A 10,999-nucleotide genomic window follows, 5' to 3' on the forward strand; every position below is an offset into this window, starting at 1 on the left:
TCCGGGTCCTTTGCCTTCTCTGCCTCGTCCCAACATGGCGGCCCCAGGTGAGCGCTGCGCCGCGGGCCCGGGCCCCGCCGGCCCGCGCGGAGCTCCGCGGACACTGATGGCGGCACCAGTGGTGGCCCCGGGGCTGCTCCGAGCCCCGCCGCTGGCGGAGATGGTGCTGGGGGAGAGACGGTGGCGGGAAAACCGGGGGAAGCGGCGGGAAAAACCGTCCCCCCCCCCTTTCCTCCTCCGCCGCGTCCCCTCAGGGCGGGCGCGCGCCCTTCCCCCTCCCGCCCCCCCCCGCCACTTCCCATTGGCGGGGGTGCGCGCGCGGCCTGTGATTGATGTGCGCGCGCCAGGCCCCCCCCCCAGCACCCCCCCCGTCTCCCATTGGCGGGGGCGCGCGCGCCCGGCCGGTGATTGACGTGCGCGCGCCCGGCCGGTGATTGACGTGCGCGCGCCGGGCGCGGCCCGACGCGTGCGCGCGGGAGGGGGGAGGGGGCGGCGCGCCCACGTGGCCGCGGACGGGGCTCGGAGGGGCCCCGGTACCGGGAGTTCGGAGGGAGAGGTGGGGTCAGCCCCCCGCCATTTGCCCGCAGGGGCTTCACCGGGACCCCCTTCCCGGGCCCGCAGTGCCCTTGAGGCTCCTTGGGGTTAGTAACAGGGGAGGCGGGGCAGGATGTGACCCGTCCCGGCCCCTCCAGGGGTCGGTCCCGGCGTGGGGGGCACGCCAGACTTCCCCCGGTTCCAACCCGGCTCTCCCCTCCATTCTTGGGCCCATAGCATCCCCCGGGATCCCCGGCTCTCCTTGGAGGGGGGGGGGGTCTCGCTACCCGGGTGAGCACGGGGGGTCTGGAAGGTGCTCCCCACCCCAAGGTTCAGTGTGTGCCACCTGGATCCTTCCTGTCTCAGCGTTCCCTGGGCCTCAGGTGCTTTCCACACTCTCAGCAGCGTCCCTGGCTGGTTTCCTGGGGGAGCTCAGGTTGGTCACCCTGGGGCAGCTCTGAGGGTCTTGGGGCTCCTGGATGCCAAGCTGGGATTCCTGTAGGAGTCCAGGAACGGCCCTGCACTTCCCTGAAATCCACAGTGGGGAGGGAAGGGATGTACTGGGAGAAGATGGAGCCATCCCAGGGGTCTCGCATACCACCACTGCCTCCCAATTCCCATGGGAAAACACCAGTGGTGGTTCTCTCCGTGCTGGATTTCCATGGAATAACACATTTCTAGGCCATTCTATGAGCAGTCCCACCTCCATCCTTTTTATCCTCGTTAAAGCTCTTCAGTTGATTAATTAATTATTATCCCTCACCAGAGATATCTGACAGGAAGCTCTGGCCATCCAAAAATTAATGATCTCTCCTTAAAAAAAAAGAGGGGAATGTTTTTCCAAGCCTTTCTCTTTCATGTCCTTGAAACCCATCAGTTTTCCTTCCCCTGGGACCACAATTGACCTCCCAAAAACCTGACTGGGAAAGGAGGGAAATCCACCATTTCTCTGGGGCTCCAAGACTCGCTGGCTCCACCCAGAGGGATTTTTCCTGGAAAATGCAGCGGTTTTTGCCAGGAAAGGTCCCAGATCCAGCAGCAGAGCTGCATGAGGGCAGCATTTCCTTCCACAAGGAGGGAAGAGCAGGAGAACTGTGAATCCAAACCCACTTTCCAGGAAATAGCCCAGTTTTGCAGGAGGGTCACAGCACGTGCCTGGGTGTGTCCTTGCAGGGGATGGGATGGGGACAGTTTTACCAGTGGGAATAAAGGGGGCTGGGGGATGGCTCGTGGCTCCTGGCCCCTCCTAGTGCCTCCTGTCCAATTCTGGTGTCCGATGTCCCAGTCTGGAGCCCCATCCCCTGTGTCTCCTGTCCCTATCCCAGGTCCTCATGTCCAGCTCCTCATATCCCATCCCAGTGCCCCATGTCCCATCTTGTGTCCCATCCTGTCACTTCCTGTTCCTTCTTGGCTGCCTCCTGTCCCATCCCAGTTCCTCGTTTCCCATCCTGGTGCCCCACATCTGTTCCTGGTTCCTTCTGTCCCATCTGGTTCCTGTCCTACCCTGTGTCCCACCCTGTTGCCCTCATGGCCCATCCCAGCACCTCATGTCCTCTCTCAGTGCCATATTCCATCCAAATGCCGTGTGTGCCGTCCTGTGTCCCTTCCCAGTGCCTTCTGTCCCCTCTCAGTGCCTCATGTCTCATCTTGTGTCCCATCCTGTCACTTTGTGCCCCATCCTGGTGCCTCATGTCCCATCCCAGTGACCTCTGTCACATCTTGGTGGCTCCTCGCTTCTCTCAGCTCCATGTGTCCCATCCTGACATCTGTCTCCTCTTGACTCCTCTTGTCCCATTCCTGTGGCTGCTGTCTTATCCTGGTGCTCTGTGTTCCATTCCAGAACTTCCTGTCTCATCCTGGTGCCTTGTGTCCCATCTCATGTCCCCTCCTGGCACCTCCTGTCCCGTTCTGGCTCATCCCGTCCCATCCTCATTGTCCCATGTCCCCATCTGTCACCTTCTGTCCCATCCCAGGGCCTCCTGTCCCATCCTGGTACTCCATGTTCTCTACTGTTTCCTCCTGGCTCCTCCTGTCCTGTCTCGTGTCCCTTCCCAGTGCCTCCTGTCCATCCTAGTTCCTCCCATTCCATCCCAGTGTCCCATGTCCCACCTTGTGTCCCATCCTGTCACCCTGTGCTCCATCCCAAGGCCTCATGTCCCATCCTGGTCTTCTGTCCCATCCCAGTGTCTCATGTCCTGTATCCTGGTGCCTCACATTCCATGTCAGCTCCTCGTGTCCCATTGCAGTGTCCCATCCCCGTGCCCCATGTCCCATTCTAGTGTCCTGTGTCCCACCCAGTGTCCCCAGTCCCCTCTACCCCTGCCCTATTCCTGTCCCTGCTCTCATTCCACCTATTCCCACTCTGCTTCCCTTGCATTCCCACTCTTTTTCTGACCCCTTCCTGCCCTCATTCCTGCCCATTCCCTCTCTCATTCCTGCCCATCCCCACTGCCATTCCCACCATTCCCACTCTGATTCCATTGGTATTCCCTCTCTGTCCTGCCTATCCCCACTGCCATTCCCGCTCTGATCCGTGTCTCCGGTTGCTCCTGCAGTGGCAGCGAAGAAGAAGCCAAAGAAGGGGAAGACGCTGACGCTCACGGATTTCCTGGCGGAGGATGGGGGGGGCGGGGGGGGCCCCACCTACATCCCCAAACCTGTGAGCTGGGCCGATGAGACCGACGACCTGGAAGGTGAGCGTGGCATTCCTAGAGCCAGGATTCCCAGCTCTGGAGCTGGCATTGCCAGCCCCCAGAGCAGCATCTGCAGAGCGAGGATGTCATTCCTGGAGCCGGGACAGCATTCCCAGCTCTAGGATTTATATTCCCAGCCTCCAGAGCAGCAATTCTGGAGCCAGGATAGCATTCCTAATCCCCAGAGTGGCTTTCCAGCTCTGGGATTGGCATTCCTAGTCCTAGGATTAGTATTCACAGAGCTGGAATAGCATTCTCAATCCCTGGGGACCATTCTGAACTCTGAGATTGGCATTCCCAGCTTCTAGACTGTCATTCCTAGCTCCTGGAACATAATTCCCACCTTCCCGATTGGAAGGCTCCAGGACTGGCGTTGCTAGCTGCCCATGGCACTCATAACTGGAAAAATCCACTGGCTATTCCTTTTTTGGGGAATAATGAAGATGGGTGAGCCATGCTAGTTTTTCTTAGGGATGAGGCTCAGTGTCCAGGAAAGTGGGGGAGCAGCAATGGGATGTTGAGGGTTTTGGGGACCAGATTCACCAGAGCTTCCCACTGAGCCAGGCTGGAATCCAAGCCAGAATGAATCCTGGAAAGCCATCCCATGGGATTGCCTGTCCCTGCCTTGGCTGCTCTGGATGGCTTCAGGGCACCTTTTCCATGGATTTACCAGTGCTGCCAGCAGTTGCCTCCGGGTGGCTCTGGATGACTCCGGTTTCCTCCCGCTGCCTCCTTGTGGGTGGGATGTGGGATGATTTGCTGGCTCCAGCTCTGGATGCCCCGGTCAGCTCCAGCTGGCTCCAGCCAGGCACAGCTGTGCCCACATCCCGGATTTCTCCGCAGTCTCCACCATGTGGCACAGCAATGACGACGACGTATACCGGGCGCCTCCGATTGACCGCTCCATCCTTCCCACGGCCCCGCGCGCTGCCCGCGAGCCCAACATTGACAGAAGCCGCCTCCCCAAATCCCCTCCATACACGGCATTCCTGGGAAACCTGCCCTACGACGTCACAGAAGAGTCCATCAAGGATTTCTTCCGAGGGCTCAATGTGAGTGACTTTCAGAGCGGGAATGCTGCAGGAACCCGGCTGGGATGCAGCTCTCTCTCCATTGGGCACCCGTATCCATTACCACGGGGTGTTTTCCTGGGATGTGGGTGTCTGTAGGTTGATCCTGAGAGAATCCCTTGATTTCCCAGCCATGGATCAGCCATTCCTGCTCCTCCAGGGGGATTGAGAAGCCTCCCGTGGGGGGTTTCCCTGTGGAATTGGGTGGAGGTTAGACTGGGGGGTGGTGTGGGGCAGGGCAGCTGGCTTGCTCCCAGGTGGAAAGAAAACAGCATCAGAAAGCTCATGGATCACATAGAGGTGTTGAAAACGACAAATTGGGAAAAAACAGTTTATTCCCATTTGAACCAACCCTGCTCTTTCCCCCTCCAGCTCTGCACCTGACCTTGGCCTTCCTCATTCCTTTTCCCTCTTTCTTGGCATTGGTCATTCTTTAAATATAATTCCATGGATGTGTTGTGGATTCTCTTTTGGTCCAAGCAAGAGCCTAGCTTTACAAGAGGTTTCCCATCAGAAAATCTATCCCAGGAAAATCTAAGGGATACTTTGGAGACCCCGTGACCCCCATAAGATGTCATTTAGAAATGTGGCTCCTGGCATTTCCCAGGGCCTAGATCAGAAATGAGCAAGGAGCTCCCACACGTAGGGAGCCAGAATCCAGGGAAAGGAGGTTGTGAGCTGCCCTGTGTCCACGTGGGACTTATGTTGGACACATCCAATGCTGGTTGTCCACTGGGATGAGCTTTGAGATGGCTCCTGCTTTCCTGAGCTTGCAGAGCATACCTGGCCCTTCCTATTGTTCCCAGTGCAGCTCCCAGAGCTGGAATTCTCTTCCCAGTCCCTCAATCCAGAGATGTTGGAAAGCTCTGTGGTGTTTGGGGTGGGACACCCCTCTTCCTCCTCATGCATGGGGAAGCCCCTCAATCCCTCAATATCCATGAGTTGCTCCATCCCAGATCCTGCCACCCTTCCACATTCCCCTTTGGAAGCCAAGATCCTGAGGGGGGCTTCCCTGCCTTCCCTCCATTCACAGATCAGCGCTGTGCGGCTCCCACGGGAGCCCACCAATCCTGAGAGATTGAAAGGCTTTGGATACGCGGAATTTGAGGATATCGATTCCCTGTTCCAGGCCCTGAGCCTCAATGAAGAGGTGAGTCCAATCCCAGCTTCCAAGAGCACATCCCAGTGCCTAAAGGGGCTCCAAGGGCCTGGAGAAAGATTTGGACATGGGCCTGGAGTAATGGGAAAAGGGCAAATGTCTTCCAGCTGGAAGAGGGAAGGGTCAGGTGGGATATAGGGAGGGAATTCTCAGCCCAGCACTCACTTCCCACTGTTGTTCCCAGTCTTTAGGAAACAGAAGGATACGAGTGGATGTGGCGGATCAAGCTCAGGATAAAGGTGAGTGTCCAGCTGAGGACACAGATCAGGCAGGGTAGGGATTCAGGGAGAGTGGCCAAGGGCCCAGCCCTGACCCTGCCCTCTTTTTTTCCTTAACTTTTCATCTTCATTTCCTTTCCCTGTCCTTGTCCCTGTGTCCCTGGCTCCCAGCAGACCGGGATGATCGCTGCTTTGGCAGAGACCGGGATCGCTTCCGGGACTCAGAGCGGTTCGAGAGCGACTGGCGCGCGCGTCCAGCTGCTCCTGACACCTTCGATGACTTCCCCCCGCGCCGGAGTGACGATGGATTTGGGGACAGTAAGTGAAGAGAATGGGCTCAGCATTGCAGGCACTCCTCCTTCCCATGTCCTGGGAACTAGCCTTGTCCCAAGATCCAGGGCACCTGACACTGCTCTGCCTCAGATGAGGAGCCACCTGAGCTCGTTCATTCCCATCTGGGGTCCTCATTCATTCCCAGAACTCAGTTCCACCTGGAGCTAATGTATTTCTAGAACTCATTCCCCCACCCTGAGCTTGTTCATTTTCCATTTGGAGCTCATTTGTTCTCAGCTCTCATTCCTACTCCAAGCTCATTCATTCCCAAACTCTTCATTCCCACCTGAGCTCATTCCCAGTTTGTAGGGAAAAATGGGGCCTCCTCCTTTCCCATGTGGAGCAGTACTAGGATTTTTCTCCTTCCTCATGGAATCTGTGCCTATCCCAGTAAAACCCCATCCTGCTTCCAGGATATCGTGATCGCTATGATGACCGGTATCGGGACGGGCCACGGCGGGACATGGATCGTGGTTTTGGGAGCCGGGATCGCTACGATGACCGCAGCAGGGATTACGACCGAGGTGGGAATTCCCAAGTGTTTTCAGGGGAAAGAGAGAGTGGGAGACCCCCACCATGGCCAGCGAGTAACGGAATCCCCCAAATTCCTAGGCTTGTCGCTGGGAATCTGAGCTGCATGATCCCCAGTGACTCTGAGATGATCCATCTCCTTCCCCAGGCTACGATTCCCGAATAGGCAGCGGCCGGAGAGCCTTTGGAAGCGGGTACCGCCGGGACGATGACTACCGTGGCTATGAGGATCGTTATGAGCGGCGGGATGACCGGATGGATCGGTGGAATTCCCGGGATGATTACGGCCGGGATGATTTCCGCCGCGAGGACAGAGGTGGGGTGGGATCGGGGCTCTTCCTTTTGGAAAGGTTGGATAGAATGGGAATGATCCCTTGGAAAAGGTGGGATGGGGTTGAAAGGGTGTCTTGAGAAAGATTTATCCCTACAAACTGGGAATGAGCTCAGCATAGTACAGGAATGATCCACATGAAAACATGGGAAGGACAGACAATGGTCTCTCAGGAAAGGTGGGTTAGGTTGGAAATGTTGCCGTGGAAAAGTAAAAGAGAGTGGGAATGATCCCTTAGGAAGGATGGGCTTGGGAAGGGGATGATCCCTTGAGAATGGTGGGATGGGACAAGGATTATCCTGTCAGTCCCAGGACTGTTCCAGGTGGGATTGGTGCCTACCAGGATATCCTGGCTCGTTCCTAGGTCCCACCCAGAGACCGAAGCTCAACCTGAAGCCCCGGAGTGCTCCCAAGGAAGAGGAAACTTCAGGAGCTCCTGCTGCCCAGTCCAGCCGGGCCGCTTCCATCTTTGGGGGGGCCAAGCCTGTGGATACAGCGGCTCGGGAGCGGGAAGTGGAGGAGCGGCTCCAGAAGGAGCAGGAAAAACTCCAGCGGCAGCTGGAGGATGACAAGAGGATCGACAGACGGCCCCGAGAAAGGTGGGAATGGTGCCTTGGGAAAGAGGGAGTGGTCGCAAAAGGTGGGAAGGGCTGGGAATGGTCTCTTAGGAAATGTGGGATGGGTAAGGAATGATCACTTGGTAGTGTTGGGATGGGCGAAGAATGATCCCACCCAAAAGGTGAAGGGGGTAGGGAATGGTCTCTTGGGAAAGGGGGTATTGGCTAGGAATGATCCAGTGGCAAGGGTGGGGATGGGTAGGGAATGATCCCCATGGAGGGGTGGGAGAGGATGAAAATTATGCCTCAGGAAATTCAGGGCTGATCCCCACAGAGAGATGGGAGGGACAAGGAATGGACCCCATGGAAAAGTGGGATGGGTGGGCATGATCCCTTGGGAGTGGTTCGGGTGGGATGGTGTTCATCCTGTGGGAAAGGTGGGATTGGGCAGCCCTTTCCCAGTCCCCTGATCGTATTTCCACTCTATCCCAGGCATCCAAGCTGGCGAAGCGAGGAGAACCAGGAGCGATCCCGGACAGGCAGCGAATCCTCCCAGAGCGGCCCCGCGGGACCCCCAGGAACGTCCACGGGCTCTGGCCCCACCGGCCGGAGTGAGTCGGGATCCGGGGCGGCCGGAGCGTCCTGGCCCAGGGCGGCCAGCAGCTGCCACACGGATTTGTGTCTCCCTAGCCACACGGAGGAGGGAGAGCGAGAAATCCCTGGAAAATGAGCCCCTAGGAAAAGAGGAGGAGCCACCCTCACCGCCCCCCAAATCTCGGGAGGAGAAGCCAAAGGTGATGCCAGCGCCCCCTCCCAAGGAAAATGCCTGGATGAAGCGGAGCAGCCAGAACCCCCCTGGCAATTCCCAGAGCTGTGACTTGGAGCAAGCCTCCCCGACCAGGTGAGTGTACCAGGAAGGAGTTGCCGGGGGGGCCTTTTCCAGCCCAAAGCCTTCCATGAATCCCTGGCTTTCCCTAGTGGAGAACCCCAAGGGCTGGGAGAAGGGGAGAGACCCTGACTTCCCAGGGGTGATCCTGTAGTGTATCCCAGCATTTCTGCCACCCATCTCAACCTTTCTAAGGCCCATCCCAGCGTCCCTGTGTCACAGAGATGTTCCTGTGCACCATTCCAGTGTTCTGTGGTCCATTTCATGGAGTCCGTGGCACATCCCAACATTCTTGTGGCCCAGGGATGCTGCTACCACACATCCTGATATTACCGTGCCCCATCCCAGTGTTCTGTGGCCATGCCAACACTCCAGCCCATGGAGGCTCTTCTGCTCATCCCAACCTTCCTGTGCCCCCTTCCACCATTCTCAGGTTGTTCCTGAGCTCCATCCCAGCATTCTTGTGCCCGATTCCAAATTTCCTATGGCTCAGGGATGTTCCTGCGCCCCATCCTGACATTCCCAGGGCCTAGGGATATTCCAGTGCCCCATCCCAATATTCCTAGGCCCTATCCCAACATTCACATGCCCCATTCCACCATTCCTAGGAATGGGGCCATTCCAGGGACCCTCCTGATGCCCTTTCCCCCCATTTTCTCTCTCCCCAGTGGGGGCTCCCCTGGCCCCTCCCCCCCTGGAGATGATGGGGGCCCCCCCAGGACCCCCCAGAGGAGAGGTAAGACTAGGAGGAAGGGACTGGGAAAGCTTGGGGTGGGTTTTGGGGATTTGGGAAGTCTTGGGAGCACTTGTGGGGCTCAGAGGGTGTTAATGAGGTGTTTGGGGAATTTTGGAGGAGCTCAGGGCTTTCCAGGGGGCTCAGGGGGAGGTTGGTATCAGGGGATCTGGGAGGGTTGAGGAGTTTTGTGGGGGAGTTTAAAGGGGTTCAGGGGGTTCCAGGGATGTTGAGGCCTTGCTGGGGGGTTCAGGGGGTTTTGGGGCTGTAACCCCCCGACCCTTTCCCTGCAGAGGAGCTGAAGCCGGAGGGGGGTCGGGAGAGCAGCTCCAAGGGCCGGAGCTGCAGCCGCGGCCCCACGGGAATGGGGGACCCTGAGAGGTGAGACCCTCCCAGAGCCCCCTCCGGAGCCGGGAAACCCCCCCGGGCACCGGGAATTTCCCCGGGCATTGACCTCTGACCTCTGTTCCTCAGGAGGGACCCCCGGAAGGAGCACGAGCCAAAGAAACTGGAGGAGACCCCCCCCTCCGTAAGGATCTGGGGCACCCAGAACAGGGGAGGGACCCCCCTCAAATCCCGGGTTTGGGGGGTTTTGGGGAATTTTCACCATAACTGATGCCCTATGCCTCCAGTTAACAGGGAGGGCTGTAACTCCTGTTCGGGGTGAGTGAACCCCCAGGGCACTTCAACCCCTCAAATCTCATTTTTTGGGGTATTTTGGGAATTTTCTGCTTCACTGCCCCTCTCCCTCTGCCCACCTTCACAGTTCAGCCTTGAACAGTCTGAAACTCCCTGGGGGAGGGCTGTGAACCCCTCTTTTTGGCGTGCATGACCCCCTGGGGGTTTTCATCCCCTTCAAATCTTGTTTTTTTGGGAGCTTTGGGAGTTGTTTTTTTTCAACAGTGACACCCCCCTGGCCCTCCCAGCTCAAACACCCTGGCAATTTTGGGATTTCTCTGACCCTTTCTGAGGGGCTGTGACCCCCTGGTTTTGGGATGTGTGAGCTCCTGAGGATATTTATCCCCCTCAATTCCCATTTTTGGGAATTTTTCCTGGTTTTCCCTGCAGTTCAGCCATGCCAGCAAATACGCCGCGCTCTCTATGGATGGGGAGGATGAAGGTGATGATGAAGAAGGAGCTGAGTAGAAACTTCCTCCCCCTCTTCCTCCTCCTCAGCTGCTGCAGGAACCTCTGGAGATTCCCAAAAATCCCAACCTTGATCCAGGCGAGACAGAAATAAAGCCTAAAACTCATCAATTCCCTCAGCTACAGCTTCTTAAATCCTGAAAACAACCCCACACAGAACGCACGGGAATCACCCCAAAATCAGCACAGGGAGCGGGAGGGGTAATTCCAAGAGTTTTCTTGAAAGAAAAGCAGCTCCTCCCTCCTTGTTTTCCATGGAATAAGGGGTGAGGAAGAGCTGGCCTTCATCCTCACTGGAGCCCCTCCAAAACAGGGATAGGGAGGCAACCAATCCCCCCCAAATCCTCCGGGGTCTGGGATCCCCCTCTGCCCCCCTTTTTCCTCACCTCTGGAATGTTGATTTCCCCCTGGGCACCTTCATCATCCTCCTGCTCACAGGTGCCCCTCCAATTCCCCCACCCAATTTTTGGGATGCAAATCCCACCCTTTACACAGGAAAACCTGAATTTCCACCCCAGAACCTCAAGATACTCCGAGATTTTGGGATTTGGGGTGGGCTGTAAAATTGTGTAAAAAGAACCTTCCCAGAGGTTTTGGGAGGTCCTGGGGGAGTTTTGGGGTCCCCAGGGGGGCGTTTTGGGGTTCTCCCCCAGGTTGGGGGCTGTTTTGTTTTCTCCAATAAAATGAGCTGAAAAAGATCCAGAAAGGCCCCAGATCTTTCTGCCCTTCTCCTCTTCACCTTGAAGGGGAACAGGGCAGTTCCCAAAGCCCTCCAGGGGGAATTTCCTGTCCCGACATTGGCCTTCCT

At 57.3% G+C, this 10,999-nt stretch overlaps 1 protein-coding gene across 1 annotated transcript; it reads left to right on the forward strand.

The window, feature by feature from the left end:
* Nucleotides 1–7: 7 nt before the first annotated feature.
* Nucleotides 8–10,298, forward strand: EIF4B (eukaryotic translation initiation factor 4B). The gene is made up of 15 exons (XM_021543931.3): nt 8–47; nt 3,090–3,227; nt 4,071–4,279; nt 5,331–5,447; nt 5,641–5,695; nt 5,849–5,992; nt 6,421–6,531; nt 6,687–6,854; nt 7,234–7,468; nt 7,919–8,037; nt 8,117–8,327; nt 8,981–9,048; nt 9,339–9,426; nt 9,520–9,574; nt 10,114–10,298. The coding sequence occupies exons 1-15, from the start codon at nt 35–37 to the stop codon at nt 10,189–10,191; spliced, it is 1,809 nt and encodes a 602-aa protein (XP_021399606.1). The 5' UTR covers nt 8–34; the 3' UTR covers nt 10,192–10,298.
* Nucleotides 10,299–10,999: the final 701 nt, after the last annotated feature.

Source organism: Lonchura striata, chromosome 29 (genome assembly GCF_050655825.1).
Source record: "Lonchura striata isolate lonStrDom1 chromosome 29, ASM5065582v1, whole genome shotgun sequence".
NCBI classification, from domain to species: Eukaryota; Metazoa; Chordata; class Aves; order Passeriformes; family Estrildidae; genus Lonchura; species Lonchura striata.

Bases quoted from the DNA above. Each gene is read 5' to 3' on its own strand.
- EIF4B (XM_021543931.3), top strand. The intron at 6,532-6,686 runs GTGGGAATTCCC...CTCCTTCCCCAG, and splicing joins CAGCAGGGATTACGACCGAG to GCTACGATTCCCGAATAGGC. The intron at 8,038-8,116 runs GTGAGTCGGGAT...GTGTCTCCCTAG, and splicing joins CTCTGGCCCCACCGGCCGGA to CCACACGGAGGAGGGAGAGC.